The following is a 23,403-nucleotide window of genomic DNA, read 5'->3' on the forward strand; positions in this document are numbered from 1 at the left end:
AAATGAAACCGTGTTTCTTATATTTTTGTGCACCAAACATCAACTGGAAGCTAAAGTTGTGAGGACCGAACTGAAGATACATCAGACAACAAGTCATAGGATTGGTCTGAGGAATCGTTCACCAGTATATTGCATTCTTATTAGCATAGAATTGAGGAAAATTCTATTTAAATGTTAATTTGTCATTAAAAGCATGGCCGCATGTTACTTTTGTAAGTGAACTTAAGTGTTTGCTAATATGAACGTTGGATAACCTTTTGCAAACCAACACCCTTGTGTGTTAATGATTGTGGCTTGCCTATGCACATTGTTTTGACTAGCCTTATGAAAGTCTTGCACTAGTTTCTTCCTGCACACATCTAACCTGTCTCTACTGCATTCTCTAAGCAAACTACCTGACATACCTGAATATCGGTTTCTTCTTCATATGGCACCCGATACAGATAAGGTGTTATGACCAAATCATATCAGATAACTTGAACTTTTAAGTATCAACAAAATGTTCCTTCTACAACCACAGCACTGAAAAGCCCACATGGCTTTTAATGCATTCATAACAATCCAGGGAGTCGAAAGCAATGTGAGGAACTTCGGTTTTCCCTTTATTCGGTCCTCCCACAATCCTATATAGTTGTTTGTGAGAAATAAGTATAAAAATACAGCCTCTTTTACACTCTGAAAAATAGACAGCGGAGGAAAGCAGGAACAGATATTTAATACTTTTTAATCAGTTAGTGATAAGACAGTCAATGGTCTTAGTTTCCGTGTGCTGTTGTCACTGGTTGACTTCTGCAGTCTGAACTTAAGAAGGAAGCTGATGGGTTCAGTCTGTTAGAAGAGGTTATAGCACGCCATCTTCTGGTCACAGGTGTCATTACACTTTTTAATTATTATTATATATATGTATTATTATTATTATTATTATTATTATTATTATTATTATTATTAGTAGTAGTAGTAGTAGTAGTAGTATTTTATACTGTTAAACTGTTATTAAAAAAGACAAAGTGTTCTCAGTGTCTCATTAAATTAATAAAATGAAATTACACGTTATAACATCGTAGTTAATGTTTAGCTCAACATCCTTGAATGCTGGGCTACTATATTATTTCACTCTGAGAAATTGTTCCCAAAATAAAAGTCACAATCCTGAATCCTTATATTTAAGTAAATATATTCACTATATTTACTATAAATCTTGTTTATAATGTCAAATGATTATTTATAGCATGATTATTGACTCATTTACTATCTGTGTGGTCACGTGATGCGCACATGAACACGAGGAAGCGTCACAATGGAGTAATACCGTATTTATAATTCCAATGCATAAGATTTGTTGTATAGACATAGTGTTTTAGTGGTGACATTTAACAAATAAATAAACAAATTAAATTAATTTTAATTTTTAAACTACCCGGAAGTTAGGTAGAAATGCACCATATTGCATGCTTTGCCCATGGTAACTGTACGGACTTTTATTTTGGAAAGAGAAAAAATTATTGAGGAAAAAATGTGACGTGATCACACTCACGAGGGTCACAGGGTCGTTGTCGTCCAATCACAGGCTGAGTAAGTGAAACGCAAAGAGCTGGTTGGATGCGAGTGGCGCGAAAACGACCACGTGGTCACAAGATTTGGCGCGAAAATCTCCCTCTCTCTCCCTAACTTGCGCTCGTGCAGCTTTGTGTTCATCTCTGAGGTAAAAGTAACAGAAGGTTATAACTTTGTAATAAACAACCTGCTGTTAAAATGGATATTTCGGAGCCTGCGCTGGAAAACGCTGGACAAACGATGAAGGATGAGTTAGCAGAGAAGTGCCAGAAGTTATTCCAGGCGTTTTTGGAAGAGTAAGTTTGACTGTTGGATTTAATATGAAAGTTAATCTTGAGTTTAAAATCAGAAACAAAATGGTGTCTGGATGATTTGGGGGAAAATATGAATAAATACTTAAAGTTAGTTTGGGTTATTTTTTACTTTTATATCTGCGTATTTATGTGTCTAAAAATTGGTTGGTTTTTGGTTTTATTAATGTAAAAGTTAATTTTTTATTAATTGTTCTTTGCTTCACCTTTATTATTATTATTATTATTATTATTATTATTATTATTATTATTATTATTATTATTATTATATAAACTATTTAACTAAAAAAAACAGCATGGAGGAATCACTCGAATGAATATTTAAATTAATATTTTAAATGTAATAATAAAAAAATTTAAATGTAATATATAAGTGAATATTTAAATTAGTGTATATTTTAAATTTAATAATAAAAAACATTTAAATTTAATGTATAAATGAATATTTAAATTTATTTATACTTTAAATTTAATAATAAAAACATTTAAATTTAATATATAAATGAATATTTAAATTTAATTCTATTTTAAATTTAATAATAAAAAACATTTAAATTTAATGTATAAATGAATATTTAAATGTATTTATACTTTAAATTTAATAATAAAAACATTTAAATTTAATATATAAATGAATATTTAAATTTAATTCTATTTTAAATTTAATAATAAAAAACATTTAAATTTAATGTATAAATGAATATTTAAATGTACTTATATTTTAAATTTAATAATAAGATTTTTTTTTAATTTAATATATAAACGAATATTTACATTTATTGGACAACTAAAATAAATAATTTAAAATACAAAAAAAATATGTGCACGTGTGCCTTCAGATCAACCCCTGTTTTTATTTATTTACTTTTATTTATTTAATTCCCACAGACATAACAGTAAGATTAGATTCAAAATTGACTTAATTTATTTTACTTTATATATATATTACTTGTTTTATTGGATTGTGAGCTCAACATCAACAACAACACAATCCCAGACTCAGATACTAATTAGTAACTGATTAACTAATCACTAATGACCAATTAGTGACCCAAAAGATAGCTGCAGAAACAAGAATAAGATTTAAGGTTATATTAGAGTTGTGCACTTACATATGGTTTTGTTACAGGTTTCAGAACAGTGATGGTGAGTTGAAGTATTTGCGTGACACAGAGGAACTGATCCGTCCTGAGCGCAACACGCTCCTGGTGAGCTTCACTGACCTGGAGGGATTTAACCAAGAGCTGGCAACCATCATTCAGGAAGAGTTCTACAGGTATTCAGACACCGAGTTGTGACACTTTTTGTTTTTATCCTAAAGCAGTCGATAAGCCGATAACTCGTTTTAATTCCTGCTTTTAGAATCTACCCCTTCCTGTGCCGTGCCGTGCGCAATTTTGCACGGGATCATGGGAACGTTCCTGTTACTAAGGAGTTCTACGTGGCCATTCAGGATCTCCCATCCAGGCACAAGTATGGAGATTAAATAATTCAGAAAGACAAAGTTTTAAATGAAAATCATTTAGAACCTGGCAAGCAGTTATATTTGAAATCACACAGCGTGAACCTACTGATCATTTTTTTGCTTCTCTTACGTTTTCTTGTGGTGTGGTTCGACAGGATCCGTGAGCTGACCGCGCTACGCATCGGTTCTCTGGTGCGCATCAGCGGACAAGTGGTACGCACACACCCGGTGCACCCTGAGCTTGTGAGCGGCACCTTCTTGTGTCTCGATTGCCAGAGCCACATCAAGGACGTGGAGCAGCAGTTTAAATACACGCAGCCCAGCATCTGCCGCAACCCGGTGTGCAACAACCGCCGCCGCTTCCTGCTCGACACCAACAAGTCCAAGTTTGTCGACTTCCAAAAGGTTAAAAAGTTGCTGCTAGCTAATGTGGCTTTGTTCAAATATGGATATGTAAAGATAATTATGCTTATTTGCAACGGCACTGATGCTTGCTTTGGAAACCAGGTGCGCATTCAGGAGACGCAGGCGGAGCTGCCACGAGGATCCATCCCACGGAGCATGGAGGTGATCCTGAGAGCCGAAGCGGTGGAGTCGGCACAGGCTGGAGATAAATGTGACTTTATTGGCTGCCTCATCGTTGTGCCTGATGTGTCCCAGATTGCAACACCGGGTACCAACCTTTCATAGCCTGGATAATCATTTTGATAATCTATGGACGTCAGGGTTGTGTTTGTGATGATGATGATGATGACATACTTGTCTATCATGTTGCATATCAATTCAGAAAACTCCTTTAAACTAGTATGTTGGGGTCCAGTTATGCAAAACTACATAATGCTGTAGTAGCATGTACTTATATTAACTTTACTGTGTGTGTGTGTATCTTAGGTGTGCGAGCAGAGACTGGTTCTCGCACGGCCGGATCACAGGGTTATGAAAACGAGGGCGTGCGTGGTCTAAAAGCCCTCGGAGTCCGAGAGCTCTCATACAGACTTGCTTTCCTGGCCTGTCACGTGGCTCCGACCAATCCCAGGGTAAGATCCCATGTCCACAGCCGATCATCGCAAAGTCAATTAAGGGATTATAATTAGCTATAGGGGGCACGGTGGCTTACTGGTTAGCACATTCGCCTCACACCTCCAGGGTTGGGGGTTCGATTCCCGCCTCCGCCTTGTGTGTGTGGAGTTTGCATGTTCTCCCCGTGCCTCGGGGGTTTCCTCCGGGTACTCCAGTTTCCTCCCCCGGTCCAAAGACATGCATGGTAGGTTGATTGGCATCTCTGGAAAATTGTCCCTAGTGTGTGATTGTGTGAGTGAATGAGTGTGTGTGTGTGTGCCCTGTGATGGGTTGGCACTCCGTCCAGGGTGTATCCTGCCTTGATGCCCGATGATCCCTGAGATAGGCACAGGCTCCCCGTGACCCGAGGTAGTTCGGATAAGAGGTAGAAGATGAATGAATGAATGAATGAATAATGAGCTATGGTGTGTGTTTAGTTTGGTGGGAAGGAGATCCGCGATGAGGAGCAGACGGCTGAGAGCATCAAGAACCAGATGTCAGTGAAGGAGTGGGAAAAAGTGTTTGAGATGAGCCAGGACAAGAACCTGTATCATAACCTGTGCACTAGCCTCTTCCCCACCATCCATGGTACGTGAACACAAACACATTTACTTGTCATGTCTTTGACTAATTGTGTTTTGGAGTTGAGTCCAAAGCTTTAAGTAGCTGACTTTCTGTTTTTAATGTCTCGAGTCAGAGAATCGAGTCTTTGTGGAATTGACTCGTTTTTCATGAGTCGACTCTTTTGATTTCAATGCTTGGAATCAGGGGATTGGTTCTTTGTGGTATAATGGTTTTGATGTGAACTAATTACGAGTTGTTTGAGCATCATGACACTGCATAAGGAGCATTAATTTAAAAAAACAAAAAATTTTTTTGCGGAATAATTGCGAGTAGGATTAATAAAAAGATATCGCACGTGTGTGCAGGAAATGACGAGGTGAAGCGCGGCATCCTGCTCATGCTCTTTGGTGGCGTCCCAAAGACCACCATGGAGGGTACTTCTTTAAGAGGGGACATCAATGTTTGCATTGTGGGTGATCCCAGCACCGCCAAGAGCCAGTTTCTCAAGTAAGAAAAACATTGTTACAGAATGGATAATAGGTTCAATTGAAGCACCATGATGTTAATGTGGTATCTCGGTAATTATAGTGTAATTATCGGCTGATCTGGAGTTTAGAGTTCAGTCAGTAAATCAGTCTTTTCGGTTCTGACCCTGTGTGTTCAGGCATGTGGAGGAGTTCAGCCCGCGGGCCGTGTACACCAGCGGGAAAGCGTCAAGTGCTGCAGGTCTCACTGCTGCTGTGGTTAGAGATGAAGAGTCACACGAGTTTGTCATTGAGGCTGGAGCTCTCATGCTTGCTGACAATGTAATACATTAATAATAATAATAATAATAATAATAGATGTGAACATATATAAAGAACATAGATAACTTCTTTATTTTACAAAACAAAAACAACAAAATAGAAGAACTGATGTTTTAAATATCGTTAATTGCTTCGTTTATTTATAAGTATTTAAAGGAGAGTTTTTGAGATACATATTGTATTTTTTCCCGACGTATTGACTTGTGTGTGCAGGGCGTGTGCTGCATTGACGAGTTTGACAAAATGGAGATGAGAGATCAGGTGGCCATCCATGAAGCCATGGAGCAGCAGACCATCTCCATCACCAAAGCTGGGGTCAAGGTAAGGGTTAAAGATTAACACACAGTTGGTCCATACGCATGTTTATCCTGAAGGACATAAGGACAGGATGTAATAGTTTGTGTTTTGTGAGTTGTTTTTTTTTTTCTCCTCTCATAGGCTACGCTGAACGCCAGGACGTCCATCTTGGCTGCAGCGAACCCCGTCAGTGGGCGCTACGATCGCGCCAAATCACTCAAGCAGAACATCAACCTGTCCGCACCCATCATGTCCCGCTTTGACCTTTTCTTTATCTTGGTGGATGATTGTAATGAGGTATGTGTGTGTGTGTGTGTAGCTCAGAGTTCCAGTTTAACCTCTGACTGATATAAAGCGCTGACGTTGGAGACATAAATAAACATATTCTTCATCTTTTCTCAGGTGACTGATTACGCCATAGCCAGGCGAATCGTGGACCTGCACTCCAGGATTGACAACTCCATCGAACGTCTGTACACCCTGGATGAGATTAGGAGATACCTGCTGTTCGCCCGCCAGTTTAAACCAAAGGTGACACACCACGTCACTGATTAACCTCGAACGACAAAATTAAGTTGTGATATTGTCTTTAATAGATGTAGTTCATCACATTCTAACATTAAATGCTAACACCGTGTGTGTTTTACCAGATATCTAAAGAGTCAGAAGATTTCATCGTGGAGCAGTACAAGCGCCTGAGGCAGAGAGATGGCTCGGGCATCACCAAATCGGCCTGGAGGATCACTGTGCGTCAGCTGGAGAGCATGATCCGCCTGTCTGAGAGCATGGCTCGCATGCACTGTTGCGACGAGGTAGGCGCAGCTACGTCCCAGAAAACACCTTTTCATCTACCTGGTACACTTTGACCCACAAAGCACTAGCTCACACTGTGTCTCTGTCTCGTTCAGGTGCAGCCCAAACACGTCAAAGAGGCCTTCAGGCTGCTTAACAAGTCCATCATTCGTGTCGAGACGCCTGACATCAACCTAGACCAAGAGGAAGATGAGGCCATGGAGGAGGAAGAGGGGAACCTGGAAAATGGTAAAGGATTTTTGTTATTCTGCAATACAAAGTATTCATTAAAGTATTTTTTAAGATGGGGGCACGGTGGCTTAGTGGTTAGCACGTTCGCCTCACACCTCCAGGGTCGGGGTTGGATTCCCGCCTCCACCTTGTGTGTGTGGAGTTTGCATGTTCTCCCCGTGCCTCGGGGGTTTCCTCCGGGTACTCCGGTTTCCTCCCCCGGTCCAAAGACATGCATGGTAGGTTGATTGGCATCTTTGGAAAATTGTCCGTAGTGTGTGATTGTGTGAGTGAATGAGAGTGTGTGTGTGTGTGTGCCCTGCGATGGGTTGGCACTCCGTCCAGGGTGTATCCTGCCTTGATGCCCGAAGACGCCTGAGATAGGCACAGGCTCCACGTGACCCGAGGTAGTTCGGATAAGCGGTAGAAGATGAATGATTGAGAGTATTTTTTAAGATTAAAGTGTTGGCACCCAAAGGTTTTGCCACACCCAAAAAAATGAAGAGAAAGTGATTGTAATTTTTTAATCATTGTTTCTAGGCTTTCAAGAAAAATACTTGTTTAATCAGGTAACATTAGGTAACAGTGTGTTATGTTCCTCATTCCATTTTCTGCTCTTCTGTCCAGGCCACGATGCCCCCAACGGCCACGTGGAGGGTCCCGTGAACGGACTCGAGAACGGTCATGAGCACACCAATGGGGTCAACGGTGAAAGCCACGGCAGCAAACCGTCTTTCTCTCTGTCCTTCACCGAGTACAAGCGCATCTCCAACCTCATAGTGCTGCACCTGCGCCGTGCTGAGGAGGGTGAGCACTCTTGTGCAGATATTCCTTTATTTATTTATTTTTATTTTACTATAACAGCACCACATGGAGTGTTTTTTATTTAATTACTGCGTGTATGTAGATGAGGAGGAAGAAGCCCTGAAGAAGAGTGCAGTGGTGAATTGGTACCTGAAAGAGATCGAGTCTGAGATTGACTCTGAGATGGAGCTCATCAACAAGAAGGCCATGATTGAGAAGGTCATCCACAGACTCGTGCATTACGTAAGATGATTTAAAAAAATTTTGAAAACAACTTTGATGAAGTCCTTTAGCTCCACCCACTTCACTAGCCTGACCTCTTCAGGATAGACAGCAGTATTCTGATAAAAGCACCGATCTTCTTACTCGTTATTTTTCAGGACTACATCCTAATCGAGCTGTCGCAGTCAGGCCTGAAGGGCTCCGCCGAGTCCAGCGAAGTAGAAACACAGGATGGTGATGTCACACTGGTCGTGAATCCTAACTACACGCTGGATGATTAAAGATTTCAACGTGTGTAATGGTTAAAAATGCATCCTGATTGACTTGGGGACACGTGTTAGCGGACGAAGGCTTGGATCAGGATACAGCTCGGGTGATTTTCCTGAAGCTCAGCTGTTGGGACACTTTCAGCATCGTTTGTGTGTATGTGTGTGTGTGGGTGTGTATGAGTGTGTGTGTGTGAGTGTGTAGACCTTCAGTCTAAAAGCTATATGAAAAGAGCGGCCTCTGTGCAAAACTTGTAAATATATTTTTTTAATTTTTTGTTTAAAAGATGGACGTTGTTAGTGATTTTGTTGCTTTTTATTTTTTATTGGGTTTTGTTTTTATTATGAAGCAAGAAAAATGTTTTATTTGCATTTAGTTCAAAATGTAATAAACAAAACCACATTTTTTCCCCCTTAAAGTTTACTTTTGAATCGGACACCTTTGTTTCTGTTTTTAAAAATAGCTTCATGTTGTGTTTGAAAACTTTGTGTAACATGACAGCATATTGTGCCACAGCAGGAAAGTGAGCAGGCTGAAAGCAGAGGTGTGAGTAAGTCACACACGTGCGAGTCACAAGTAAGTCTCGAGTCATGAATGCCAAGTCAAAGTCAAGTCGAGTCTTTTTTTAATATTTGTCAAGCGAGTCTAGGGTCTCAAATTTGTGACTTAAGTCTGACTCGAGTCAAGTCGAGCCCCCCCTCGAGTCAAGTTGAGTCATTTAACTCAAATCCGAGTCAAGTCTCAAGTCATGAATGTCAAGTCAAAGTCAAGTCGAGCCTTTTTTAATATTTGTCAAGCAAGTCTCAAGTCTCAAAGATGCGACTTAAGTCTGACTCGAGTCAAGTCATATGACTCGAGTCCCCCGTCTTCAGGCTGAAAGTCTCATAAGTAAAAATACAGGAAAAAAGGAAAGTGAAAGAAAAAATACCAAACACCAAAAATCTGTGTTAAGAAAAATCAAATAAAAATACATGGAAAATTAGACTTAAATTAGACTGCTTACAACCTACTTGGCTATTTAATCAGCAACATTAAATGTAACAATTACTTATTTTTTTAATACGTTATATAAATATAAATTATTTAAATGCATAGGATTTTATATATATATATCCTTTGGAAATCGAACAATTAAGATTAACTTTTTTTAGTAACGCTCTATTTTACTGAGATGAGTAATTAGAAATAAAGAACTAAATATGGATATTTATTTATGTATGTATTTATTTATTAATCTTTAGTTCGCCTGAAGGGGGCGCTGATGCGACAAACTATATAACCGAAATAAATCAGCAAAAAAAAGAATTGACTCACTTTCATAATTACAATCTTCAGGATGTTACTTGAACACATTTAATCACCTACTTTTGTGACAAAGTGACGTTTAAAATCTAAAAATAAATCGCACAATCCTTAAAGAAGCCCTGTGACGCACTTCGTGTATGTGTGAAGTTCCCGGATGTTCAGAACAAAATGGCGGCGCCCTGTGGGAGATTAGTGAGGTCGGGGATAAAAGGTAAATAAACGGATTAGTGAAGTTTTATCCACTTTAATTAAAGTTGTGCTCTTTTGCACACGTTATGGCGGTTTTGCTGTTGTAATTATTCAGTAATATAACACATATTTACTGTACATATAGATTATGTGGACTTTAATCTGATTATATCACAATATGCAATAAAATCAGCTTTACAAAAAAATCTTATGAATTATGTAGATACTAATATTATGTAGATTATCTTTCTACGTTACATCAATAACATGATAAAAATGTTATTCTATATCTTGAGCTTTATATCACAAATGATGTGGATCAGACTATTAGACACTTTAGATGTGGATCAGACTATTAGACACTTTAGATGTGGATCAGACTATTAGACACTTTAGATGTGGATCAGACTATTAGACACTTTAGATGTGGATCAGACTATTAGACAGTTTAGATGTGGATCAGACTATTAGACACTTTAGATGTGGATCAGACTATTAGACACTTTAGATGTGGATCAGACTATTAGACACTTTAGATGTGGATCAGACTATTAGACACTTTAGATGTGGATCAGACTATTAGACAGTTTAGATGTGGATCAGACTATTAGACACTTTAGATGTGGATCAGACTATTAGACACTTTAGATGTGGATCAGACTATTAGACACTTTAGATGTGGATCAGACTATTAGACACTTTAGATGTGGATCAGACTATTAGACACTTTAGATGTGGATCAGACTATTAGACACTTTAGATGTGGATCAGACTATTAGACACTTTAGATGTGGATCAGACTATTAGACACTTTAGATGTGGATCAGACTATTAGACACTTTAGATGTGGATCAGACTATTAGACACTTTAGATGTGGATCAGACTATTAGACACTTTAGATGTGGATCAGACTATTAGACACTTTAGATGTGGATCAGACTATTAGACACTTTAGATGTGGATCAGACTATTAGACACTTTAGATGTGGATCAGACTATTAGACACTTTAGATGTGGATCAGATGTGGATCAGACTATTAGACACTTTAGATGTGGATCAGACTATTAGACACTTTAGATGTGGATCAGACTATTAGACACTTTAGATGTGGATCAGACTATTAGACACTTTAGATGTGGATCAGACTATTAGACACTTTAGATGTGGATCAGACTATTAGACACTTTAGATGTGGATCAGACTATTAGACACTTTAGATGTGGATCAGACTATTAGACACTTTAGATGTGGATCAGACTATTAGACACTTTAGATGTGGATCAGACTATTAGACACTTTAGATGTGGATCAGACTATTAGACACTTTAGATGTGGATCAGACTATTAGACACTTTAGATGTGGATCAGACTATTAGACACTTTAGATGTGGATCAGACTATTAGACACTTTAGATGTGGATCAGACTATTAGACACTTTAGATGTGGATCAGACTATTAGACACTTTAGATGTGGATCAGACTATTAGACACTTTAGATGTGGATCAGACTATTAGACACTTTAGATGTGGATCAGACTATTAGACACTTTAGATGTGGATCAGACTATTAGACACTTTAGATGTGGATCAGACTATTAGACACTTAGATGTGGATCAGACTATTAGACACTTTAGATGTGGATCAGACTATTAGACACTTTAGATGTGGATCAGACTATTAGACACTTTAGATGTGGATCAGACTATTAGACACTTTAGATGTGGATCAGACTATTAGACACTTTAGATGTGGATCAGACTATTAGACACTTTAGATGTGGATCAGACTATTAGACACTTTAGATGTGGATTAGATGTGGATCAGACTATTAGACACTTTAGATGTGGATCAGACTATTAGACACTTTAGATGTGGATCAGACTATTAGACACTTTAGATGTGGATCAGACTATTAGACACTTTAGATGTGGATCAGACTATTAGACACTTTAGATGTGGATCAGACTATTAGACACTTTAGATGTGGATCAGACTATTAGACACTTTAGATGTGGATCAGACTATTAGACACTTTAGATGTGGATCAGACTATTAGACACTTTAGATGTGGATCAGACTATTAGACACTTTAGATGTGGATCAGACTATTAGACACTTTAGATGTGGATCAGACTATTAGACACTTTAGATGTGGATCAGACTATTAGACACTTTAGATGTGGATCAGACTATTAGACACTTTAGATGTGGATCAGACTATTAGACACTATTAGATGTGGAGTCAGACTATTAGACACTTTAGATGTGGATTGACTATTTGGGACACTTTAGATGTGGACAGAATATTAGCCACTTAGATGTGGATCCAGACTATTAGACACTTTAGATGGTAGATGTGGATCAGACTATAGACCACTTTAGATGTGGATCAGACTATTAGACACTTAGCTGTGATCAGACTATAGACACTTTAGATGTGGATCAGACAAATAAGACACTTTAGATGTGGATCAGACTATTAGACACTTTAGATGTGGATCAGCTTTTAGACACTTTAGATTTGGATCAGACTATAGACACTTTAGATGTGGATCAGGCCTAATAGACACTTTAGATGTGGATTAGATGTGGACTCAGACTATATAGACACTTTAGATGTGGATCTGACTATTAGACACTTTAGATGTGAATCAGACTAATAGACACCTTTAGATGTGGATTAGATGGATTCGACTATTAGACACATTAGATGTGGATCAGACTATTAGACACTTTAGATGTGGATCAGACTATGTAGACACTTTAGATGTGGATCAGGACTATTAGACCACTTTAGATGTGGATCAGACTATTAGCCACTTTAGATTTGGATCAGTCTATTAGACCTTAGATGTGGATCAGACTATTAGACACTTTAGATGTGGAATCAGACTATTAGACACTTAGATGTGGATCAGACTATTAGACGACTATTAAGACTGTGATAGATGTGATCAAGACTATTAGACACTTTAGATGTGGATCAGACTATTAGACACTTTAGATGTGGATCAGACTATTAGACACTTTAGATGTGGATCAGACTATTAGACACTTTAGATGTGGATCAGACTATTAGACACTTTAGATGTGGATAGACTTGTAGACACTTTAGATGTGGATCAGACTATTAGACACTTTAGATGTGGATCAGACTATTAGACACTTTAGATGTGGATCAGACTATTAGACACTTTAGATGTGGATCAGACTATTAGACACTTTAGATGTGGATCAGACTATTAGACACTTTAGATGTGGATCAGACTATTAGACACTTTAGATGTGGATCAGACTATTAGACACTTTAGATGTGGATTAGATGTGGATCAGACTATTAGACACTTTAGATGTGGATCAGACTATTAGACACTTTAGATGTGGATCAAGACTATTAGACACTTTAGGGATGTGGATCAGACTATTAGACACTTTAGATGTGGATCAGACTATTAGACACTTAGATGTGGATCAGACTATTAGACACTTTAGATGTGGATCAGACTCAGGACTATTAGACACTTTAGATGTGGATCAGACTATTAGACACTTTAGTAGATGTGGATCAGACTATTAAACACTTTAGATGTGGATCAGACTATTAGACACTTTAGATGTGGATTAGATGTGGATCAGACTATTAGACACTTTAGATGTGGATCAGACTATTAGACACTTTAGATGTGGATTAGATGTGGATCAGACTATTAGACACTTTAGATGTGGATCAGACTATTAGACACTTTAGATGTGGATCAGACTATTAGACACTTTAGATGTGGATTAGATGTGGATCAGACTATTAGACACTTTAGATGTGGATCAGACTATTAGACACTTTAGATGTGGATCAGACTATTAGACACTTTAGATGTGGATTAGATGTGGATCAGACTATTAGACACTTTAGATGTGGATTAGATGTGGATCAGACTATTAGACACTTTAGATGTGGATCAGACTATTAGACACTTTAGATGTGGATCAGACTATTAGACACTTTAGATGTGGATCAGACTATTAGACACTTTAGATGTGGATCAGACTATTAGACACTTTAGATGTGGATCAGACTATTAGACACTTTAGATGTGGATCAGACTATTAGACACTTTAGATGTGGATTAGATGTGGATCAGACTATTAGACACTTTAGATGTGGATCAGACTATTAGACACTTTAGATGTACATTAGACTATTAGACACTTTAGATGTGGATCAGACTATTAGACACTTTAGATGTGGATCAGACTATTAGACACTTTAGATGTGGATTAGATGTGGATCAGACTATTAGACACTTTAGATGTGGATCAGACTATTAGACACTTTAGATGTGGATCAGACTATTAGACACTTTAGATGTGGATCAGACTATTAGACACTTTAGATGTGGATCAGATGTGGATCAGACTATTAGACACTTTAGATGTGGATCAGACTATTAGACACTTTAGATGTGGATCAGACTATTAGACACTTTAGATGTGGATCAGACTATTAGACACTTTAGGGATAGATGTGGATCAGACTATTAGACACTTTAGATGTGGATCAGACTATTAGACACTTTAGATGTGGATCAGACTATTAGACACTTTAGATGTGGATCAGACTATTAGACACTTTAGATGTGGATCAGACTATTAGACACTTTAGATGTGGATCAGACTATTAGACACTTTAGATGTGGATCAGACTATTAGACACTTTAGATGTGGATCAGACTATTAGACACTTTAGATGTGGATCAGACTATTAGACACTTTAGATGTGGATCAGACTATTAGACACTTTAGATGTGGATCAGACTATTAGACACTTTAGATGTGGATCAGACTATTAGACACTTTAGATGTGGATTAGATGTGGATCAGACTATTAGACACTTTAGATGTGGATCAGACTATTAGACACTTTAGATGTGGATCAGACTATTAGACACTTTAGATGTGGATTAGATGTGGATCAGACTATTAGACACTTTAGATGTGGATCAGACTATTAGACACTTTAGATGTGGATCAGACTATTAGACACTTTAGATGTGGATCAGACTATTAGACACTTTAGATGTGGATCAGACTATTAGACACTTAAGATGTGGATCAGACTATTAGACACTTTAGATGTGGATTAGATGTGGATCAGACTATTAGACACTTTAAGACAGATGCATTTATTTTCAGTGATACCAAGTCTTCTGGGTTTCATGCCATGTTTCATTTCATCGCTCTATTCCTGGGGACATTTATTAAACAATAATAAGTCATTATTTCAGGATGTCAAGTAAAAACGTGGCCAAAACCCCCCAGAATACAGTGGTGTGTTTTGTGATGTATTATTTCCTGTTTATTCTGCACATCTTTCAGCAGGTCTTCAGTACTTATCCAGCAGAAATCTGTGTTTAACGACGAATCGTGTGCAGAACCTGGCCTGCTTGAGACATCGGTGGTGTGTGTTACAGCACCGAGCTCTTCACTGTAGCAGTTTCTGTTTACTACACAGCACCAAGACAGAGAGAAGGACAGATCCCTTGAATAATACAAATGACTGGGAAAAGAAAGAACCAGAAGGAGAGGAAGACTCTGGACCGGAGTATATTCCTAAGAGGAAAGCGAAAAACCCGATGAAAGTGATCGGATACGCGTGGTACGCTTTAAACCTAGCTTCCTGTCTGTAACGCAGTGTGTGACTCTTACAGTAGCTGTGCAGTCTGTGATCGATATCTGATCTTCTCTTACAGGATGATCGGTCTTCCAGCCGGAATAATTGGGTTTATTCTGGCTAAAAGGCAAGTGGACAAGAACCGGCTCCAGCAGCTGAAGATCCGACAGAGGATGAAGAAATCCAATGAAGGAGAATATGAGCGCGAGCGCTACAAACCAGCAGGGATCCAGTAACTGGAGTGTTTGTGTCGGAATCAGGACCTGACTGGAAAAAAATCTATTCTTTGTAAATAACAGACCTGTAATAAGTTTAAAGTGATGAATTTATACGGTCTAATATATTAAAAATGGGAGGCTCAGATTTCAGCTTTGGTCTGTGTACGTTTTCACCTCCTGAAGTCGCACTGTGAATTTGGTGAAAATCAGAAAATAGAAAATCTTTTGTTCCAAAAATTAACAGTTCAAGCGAGGCACTTAGTCTCATCTGTGTGTCTTGTAGAAACTAGCCTAGTTATAGTAGCTATAAACTGATGTTCTTTCACCGATCTCTTATTTTTCTATTGAAATTAAGAACACCGTGATATTGTCACGATACACAGTAATACTGCTGAACCTCTGACACCGGAGACTCCTTCCATATGTTCAATAAACATTTAACAGAAAACACCGTGTCGGCGATCGGTGAGATTTTTATGTGGCGAATCTGCCGTACAAAGTCCCCGTGAATGAGATGTTACTATAGCAACAACGATGCATTAGAACAAGCGATTCTGATATCGATGTGTCATCAGATCACGATGAGGCGGTTAGTAAAAACGTAACAAGATCGTAACGTGAAAAGAAAATGAAAAATCCACACGTTCTTCCTCAGTCCGTTTTACACCGCGTGAACTTTTTGCTTTATTTTGCTTCTCGCCGGTCTTGTGGCACGAGCATTTTGCTACTACATTTTGCTGGCAGGAATGAACAAGTAACATTTATTAGTGTCTGACGTTCAGCACGTGGTGGACAAATGTGAATCTTTATATATATCTTTATATATACATTCATTTTCTACCGCTTATCCGAACTACCTCGGGTCACGGGGAGCCTGTGCCTATCTCAGGCGTCATCGGGCAACAAGGCAGGATACATCCTGGACGGAGTGCCAACCCATCACAGGGCACACACACACACTCTCATTCACTCAACCTACACACTCAGCCAATCAACCTACCATGCATGTCTTTGGACCGGGGGAGGAAACCGGAGTACGCGGAGGAAACCCCCGAGGCACGGGGAGAACATGCAAACTCCACACACACAAGGTGGAGGCAGGAATCGAACCCCAACCCTGGAGGTGTGAGGCGAACACACACACACACACACACACACACACACACAACAACAATATGGTAAACAGTAAGACCCACTTGGATATATAGTCTCTTTTATTTACAAACGTTTATATAAAGTTGCTTAAATTGACAAATATGAGAGGATGGTGCAAAACTATTGGCACCCTCACACGCACACATTATATATATATATAAATAAACAGTAGCCCATATAAGAGCTGTGTTACAATGATGTGAGAATTTGATTTCTCTGATTAAATGTCATTCATGATTGTTTGATTTTGAGCACCACTGTTTATTTTTTTGACATTGTTAGTAAAACCTCCATGATGCTAAACATCACTATCATGATAAGATATTTTCAGCATATCGCCCATCCTTATGACACGGCACAGACGTAAAGGCGTAAGATATCTTTTATTTCGTTGTAGTCAGTGTTACACGCAGCTGAGTGCAAAGTTTGGTGTCTTTCACGAGACGATTTATTGAATAAAAACCTGAATTTCTCAACATGCAAAAAGTAAAAGTGACTGTTTTGGTGTATATATAATTTTTTTTTACTCAACTGTAGAAAACAGGAGCAGGAAAAGAGATCATGCGCATTACTATGTAGGCATCATTCATCTGCTGTCTCAATATTTTAAACGTATATATTCTATAAACACGTCTAAAGAAGGTTTAAATTCTATTTGCTTGTAGTGAACAGAAAAGGGTGCCAATATTTCTTGTACTATAATTCAACATCTGAATCATTTGAATAGTAACTTCCTCTACAGTGCTTATATCGTTTAATAATAATAATAATAAGTTAAACCTGTATAGAGATGTGTATGAAATCAACATTAAATTCATTATTAGTACAAATAAAATTCCAGCTTATATCAAAAGAATTAATATGGTGTGTGTAAAATATTTCCAGCCTGTAAACTTAAAATAAAGATGGCGCAAACCATCGTCCTAAAAATCAGCACTTTTCCTTCCGGAGCTTCTGTCCTGATGTTAGAAGAAGCCTCGAGATCACATTTATGTCTGATATCCGATACACTTCACTGTCGGAAGCACGTGCGCTCGAGCCACGACGACTCTTATCTCTGAGAAGCTCCGATGATTTGCAGGAGGAAGAGGAAGATCTGGATGACGTCCACGTAGATGGACAGAGCCGCGAAGACGTACTCCTCGGGATTTATCGAGTGCTTCCTGTTCCCGATAAGGAGCTGCGTGTGATAGGCCAGGAACTAGACACAACACGACACAGAGCAGTACGTTTTAACACCTTAAAGAAGTTTTAAAGATGATGATGATGATGATGATGAACTCACCAGCGTGAACACGATCGCTCCAATAGCAGCGTAGAGCATGTGAAGCCACGGGATCTGCACATCACACGTACATCCAGTTCATTCCTCACATCTGTTTATTATTATATTATTGTACATGACTAGCAGTAATCTTTACTCTCAGGCTCTCAGTGTTAAACACCTTCTGAACAAACCTTAACCCAGAATTCCACAGCGCCGTGGTTGGTGTTTAATTAACGTTAACGAAGGTGTAAATTAAACCGAGCCTTGTAAATTAAACCGAGCCTAATAAAACCTTTAGCACATCCCACACTTATGTCTACAATTGAACCGAATATCGTCGTCTGCTTCCGAACGTCACTCACGTATTTAAACGACAGCACGATCGCGGTGATGATCCCGGTCACGAATACGACGATCCCCAGGACGCAGAAAAGACCTGTGCATTTGGTGAAATCCACCTGAAGAGAAAGTCGGGTGTAAATCAGCGACGGAGCAGAGATCAGTTCGTCTACACGTGAAATTCATGTTTTATTTATTTATTTATTTTTTTGGAAGTCGTCACCTTTGTCTGGAAGCAGAAGACGGTCACGGCGATGCAGACGACCGCGGTGATTCCCAGCGCCAGGAACACGGACTTGGTGTCATAATAACTGGAATTATAAAGAAATCGAGGTACTTGGGATTAAAAAAAAAATAAATCTCAATAAAAATAAAATAAATAATAATAATAATAATAAATAAATAAATGTGCTTTATTTATTTTGTATATCCATCTCCATTGCATATCAACCTTCCACCATTTATTATACGTCTTAATATTTGAACCCGTTTCTTTTTTTTTTTTGTAAATCCATAATCTTTCTATTAAAATAAACTAAATGCAAACTGTTTAAAAAAACAACCAAAGAAAGACAGAAAAAGTATTTAACAGCTTTAATATATTACTTGTTTTATAATGATTATAGATCAATAATTTTCAGCCTGTTTTTTTAAACACCTGAACCACATTTTTTACATTTTCTAGAAAGCCTTAAATGCCTAAAATTAGAAAAAAAAAAAAAAAAAAAAAAAAAAAAAAAAAAAAACCCGACCTTAAAAAGTCACTAAAAATATCTAGAAATATATCTGGTCATATTCTATTCTATCTATATAATCAACTGTTTTAAACTAATAATAATAATAATAATAATAATAATAATAATAATAATAATAATACATAAAACAAATAATAATAATAATTTTATTAAAATAATAATAAAAATAATCATAAAACTACTACTACCAATAAAACTAATAATAATAATAAAACTAAATAATAATAATAATAATACTAAATAATAATAATAAAACTAATACTAAAAATACTACTACTAATAATAATAATAAAACTAATAAAACTAATAATAATAATAATAATAATAATAATAATAATAATAAAAAGCCACACACACAGCTCAGTTTAGTGCTTAGTCATGTGTTTAATGTGTGTGTTTTATGCCGTATTTAAAGCATTTATTATAGGGATTATCTGACGCTGAGCTCATGTCAACACACTTGACTCTTTCCCCTAGAACACACCCTGCTCAACGACGCCTGATATTTATACTGTGACTCACCGTGAAAGACTTCATTGTCACTGTGTTTAATGTTCCAGTCTGTCTAATGCACTTACCTGGATATTGTGCCGGTCATATAGGACATAGCCAGAGTCTGAGGACAACACATGAGAAAAGGAGTAAGACACGATTAAATCTGAGCCTCTCCGAAGAAAATAAACACCTCATTCCTGAATATAACAGCTCTAAATAATGATGATATAAATAAATTCATTTTATAACATTTCAGAACTCTAATCATAATTACAGATAAAAAATAGTTACTCCAGAATTCTTAGGATTTATTTTCTTTATTTTTTTCACTTTCCTTTAAGTGACTGTCCCCAGGTTTGGTCTATAACTGGATAGATTTTCTAGTTCACTAATGAATCAGAATGAATGGATAAAGTGCTGCTTTTACAAGATGAAGGAAAGAATATATCTTTAAATGATTTCCATTACAGACTTGGCTAAAGCCTGCTGTCTAAATGACTCGGCACTCCTGCACTCACAAAGAGGGCGAGCAGGAAAATGTTCCAGGGAAAACGCCTCCTGGAGAGAGAGAGAGAGAGAGAGAGAGAGAGAGAGAGGTGGGTGAGGGAGGGAGAGAGAGAGAGAGAGGTGGGTGAGGGAGGGAGAGAGAGAGAGGTGAGAGAGAGAGAGAGAGAGGTTGGTGTGGGGGAGAGAGAGAAAGAGGTGAGAGAGAGAGAGAGAGAGAGAGAGAGAGAGAGAGAGAGAGAGGTGGGTGAGGGAGGGAGAGAGAGGTGGGTGTGGGGGGGAGAGAGAGAGAGAGAGAGAGAGAGAGAGAGAGAGAGAGAGAGAGAGAGAGAGAGAGAGAGAGAGAGAGAGAGGTGGGTGAGGGAGGGAGAGAGAGAGGTGAGAGAGAGAGAGAGAAAGAGAGGTGGGTGTGGGGGAGAGAGAGAAAGAGGGGAGAGAGAGAGAGAGAGAGAGAGAGAGAGAGAGTCAGATCTAAACATATAAATGAACCTTTGTGCATTCATACACTCGCATGACTTTCTTTGTATATGATGACAACGAGCCTCATTTTACTGTTTGATGAATATAATGTAATTTCTTTTCTTAACCAAAGTAAATATATGAGGTGTTTATGAGTAAATATACGAGGTGTTTATGAGTAAATATACAAAGTGTTTGAGTAAATATACAAAGAGTTTATGAGTAAATATACGAGGTGTTTATGAGTAAATATATGAGGTGTATACGAGTAAATATATGAGGTGTTTATGAGTAAATATATGAGGTGTTTATGAGTAAATAAATGAGGTGTTTATGAGTAAATATATGAGGTGTTTATGAGTAAATATATGAGGTGTATATGAGTAAATATATGAGGTGTATATGAGTAAATATACGAGGTGTATATGAGTAAATATATGAGGTGTTTATGAGTAAATATATGAGGTGTTTATGAGTAAATATATGAGGTGTATATGAGTAAATATATGAGGTGTATATGAGTAAATATACGAGGTGTATATGAGTAAATATACGAGGTGTTTATGAGTAAATATATGAGGTGTTTATGAGTAAATATATGAGGTGTATATGAGTAAATATATGAGGTGTTTATGAGTAAATATATGAGGTGTTTATGAGTAAATAAATGAGGTGTTTATGAGTAAATAAATGAGGTGTTTATGAGTAAATATATGAGGTGTATATGAGTAAATATATGAGGTGTATATGAGTAAATATATGAGGTGTATATGAGTAAATATATGAGGTGTATATGAGTAAATATACGAGGTGTATATGAGTAAATATACGAGGTGTTTATGAGTAAATATACGAGGTGTATATGAGTAAATATATGAGGTGTATATGAGTAAATATATGAGGTGTTTATGAGTAAATAAATGAGGTGTTTATGAGTAAATATATGAGGTGTTTATGAGTAAATATATGAGGTGTATATGAGTAAATAAATGAGGTGTTTATGAGTAAATAAATGAGGTGTTTATGAGTAAATATATGAGGTGTATATGAGTAAATATATGAGGTGTATATGAGTAAATATATGAGGTGTATATGAGTAAATATATGAGGTGTATATGAGTAAATATATGAGGTGTATATGAGTAAATATATGAGGTGTTTATGAGTAAATATATGAGGTGTTTATGAGTAAATATATGAGGTGTTTATGAGTAAATATATGAGGTGTTTATGAGTAAATATACGAGGTGTTTATGAGTAAATATACGAGGTTTTTATGAGTAAATATACGAGGTGTTTATGAGTAAATATACGAGGTGTTTATGAGTAAATATACGAGGTGTTTATGAGTAAATATATGAGGTGTATATGAGTAAATATATGAGGTGTTTATGAGTAAATATACGAGGTGTTTATGAGTAAATATATGAGGTGTTTATGAGTAAATATACGAGGTGTTTATGAGTAAATAAATGAGGTGTTTATGAGTAAATATATGAGGTGTATATGAGTAAATATATGAGGTGTTTATGAGTAAATATACGGTTGTTTATGAGTAAATATATGAGGTGTTTATGAGTAAATATATGAGGTGTTTATGAGTAAATATATGAGGTGTTTGCTCACCTGGGTCCTTTACAGCAGACCAGCACGAGGTGTGTGACGATGTAGACGGCACTGTGAAGCCACACACACATGGAAGGTTTGTCTTAATATCCTTTTACTCACATCGTTATTCATCTACATCACGCAGATACATGAATGTACTCAGTCTCAATAACCAAAAGTCTTTTGTCTGAATTCATTTAAGGTTTAAAGCCGTGACCTTCACTGACTGTTAGCTGCTGGATGAGAATCAGGCTGAAGATGGATAGAAACCCCCTGAACTGAACTGTCAGATATTCTAATCCTCATGTCAACATTTTGGCTCCACAAACACACAAACACACGGCTGATAATAATCTGCACTGATTTGGATAAATGTAAATCACAACGTCAGCGTTAACACACATGAAGGAAAAAGCGATCGAGTCTTACTATGAAGCCCAGTAGACCCCTGGGTTCTTTACAACAAAACTCCGAACAGGTTGTCTGTAATGTAGAAAGAAATGTAGTCATGAAAAACACAAGTACACTTTACACACACACACACACACACACACACACACACACACACACACACACACATATAGACACACTCACACACATATATACACGCACACACACATATATACACGCACACACACATATATACACGCACATACACACACACGCACATATATACACGCACACACATATATTGTATATACACGCACACACACACACACACACATATACACACACACACACATACACGCACACACACACACACATATACAAGCACACAGACATATACAAGCACACACACACATATACAAGCACACACATATACATGTATATTCACACACACATATATACCCACACACATATATACCCACACACATATATACCCACACACACACACATACATGTATATACACACACATATATACCCACACACATATATACACACACATATACACACGCGCACACACATATACATGTATATACCCACACACATATATACCCACACACATATACACACACACACACATATACACACACACACACGTATACAAACACACACACATACAG

At 37.4% G+C, this 23,403-nt stretch overlaps 3 protein-coding genes across 4 annotated transcripts in view; 2 read left to right on the forward strand and 1 right to left on the reverse strand.

The window, feature by feature from the left end:
• The first annotated feature begins 1,655 nt into the window (after positions 1–1,655).
• On the forward strand, positions 1,656–8,780 carry mcm6 (minichromosome maintenance complex component 6). Its single transcript, XM_060868970.1, has 17 exons — positions 1,656–1,850; positions 2,995–3,141; positions 3,228–3,338; positions 3,486–3,735; positions 3,838–4,003; positions 4,222–4,367; positions 4,827–4,977; positions 5,319–5,460; positions 5,618–5,759; positions 5,973–6,080; positions 6,198–6,353; positions 6,459–6,587; positions 6,707–6,868; positions 6,965–7,097; positions 7,707–7,886; positions 7,987–8,126; positions 8,264–8,780. Exons 1-17 carry the CDS (start codon positions 1,753–1,755, stop codon positions 8,384–8,386), a joined length of 2,484 nt encoding a protein of 827 aa, XP_060724953.1. The 5' UTR covers positions 1,656–1,752; the 3' UTR covers positions 8,387–8,780.
• A 966-nt stretch (positions 8,781–9,746) lies between these two features.
• On the forward strand, positions 9,747–16,204 carry si:ch73-71c20.5 (DUF4748 domain-containing protein). 2 transcript variants are annotated; one of them, XM_060868972.1, is made up of 3 exons: positions 9,747–9,888; positions 15,244–15,523; positions 15,618–16,204. In XM_060868972.1, exons 1-3 carry the CDS (start codon positions 9,846–9,848, stop codon positions 15,772–15,774), a joined length of 480 nt encoding a protein of 159 aa, XP_060724955.1. In that variant the 5' UTR covers positions 9,747–9,845; the 3' UTR covers positions 15,775–16,204. The 2 variants fall into 2 exon arrangements, with proteins under 2 accessions (XP_060724955.1, XP_060724956.1); XM_060868973.1 differs by having other exon boundaries at positions 9,813–9,888; positions 15,247–15,523.
• A 748-nt stretch (positions 16,205–16,952) lies between these two features.
• The window catches only part of tmbim1a (transmembrane BAX inhibitor motif containing 1a), a 13,228-nt gene continuing 6,777 nt past the window's right edge, over positions 16,953–23,403 (reverse strand). The window contains exons 6-13 of the mRNA XM_060868971.1: positions 22,768–22,821; positions 22,357–22,407; positions 20,286–20,325; positions 19,851–19,888; positions 18,741–18,828; positions 18,541–18,636; positions 18,197–18,250; positions 16,953–18,112 (exon numbers count right to left, since the gene is read on the reverse strand). Of these exons, the coding sequence (XP_060724954.1) occupies positions 17,963–18,112; positions 18,197–18,250; positions 18,541–18,636; positions 18,741–18,828; positions 19,851–19,888; positions 20,286–20,325; positions 22,357–22,407; positions 22,768–22,821 (571 nt within the window). The 3' untranslated portion in view covers positions 16,953–17,962. The remainder of the gene's footprint in view (positions 18,113–18,196; positions 18,251–18,540; positions 18,637–18,740; positions 18,829–19,850; positions 19,889–20,285; positions 20,326–22,356; positions 22,408–22,767; positions 22,822–23,403) is intronic.

The sequence above is a fragment of the Tachysurus vachellii genome, chromosome 4, assembly GCF_030014155.1.
Source record: "Tachysurus vachellii isolate PV-2020 chromosome 4, HZAU_Pvac_v1, whole genome shotgun sequence".
Lineage (NCBI taxonomy): Eukaryota > Metazoa > Chordata > Actinopteri > Siluriformes > Bagridae > Tachysurus > Tachysurus vachellii.

Coding starts and splice junctions, on each gene's coding strand:
- mcm6 (XM_060868970.1), top strand. CDS start 1,753: ATGGATATTTCGGAGCCTGCGCTGGAAAACGCTGGACAAACGATGAAG. Junction 3,142..3,227: donor ATTCAGGAAGAGTTCTACAG/GTATTCAGACAC, acceptor TCCTGCTTTTAG/AATCTACCCCTTCCTGTGCC. Junction 8,127..8,263: donor TCCACAGACTCGTGCATTAC/GTAAGATGATTT, acceptor GTTATTTTTCAG/GACTACATCCTAATCGAGCT.
- si:ch73-71c20.5 (XM_060868972.1), top strand. CDS start 9,846: ATGGCGGCGCCCTGTGGGAGATTAGTGAGGTCGGGGATAAAAG. Junction 9,889..15,243: donor AGTGAGGTCGGGGATAAAAG/GTAAATAAACGG, acceptor CACATCTTTCAG/CAGGTCTTCAGTACTTATCC. Junction 15,524..15,617: donor AAAGTGATCGGATACGCGTG/GTACGCTTTAAA, acceptor CTTCTCTTACAG/GATGATCGGTCTTCCAGCCG.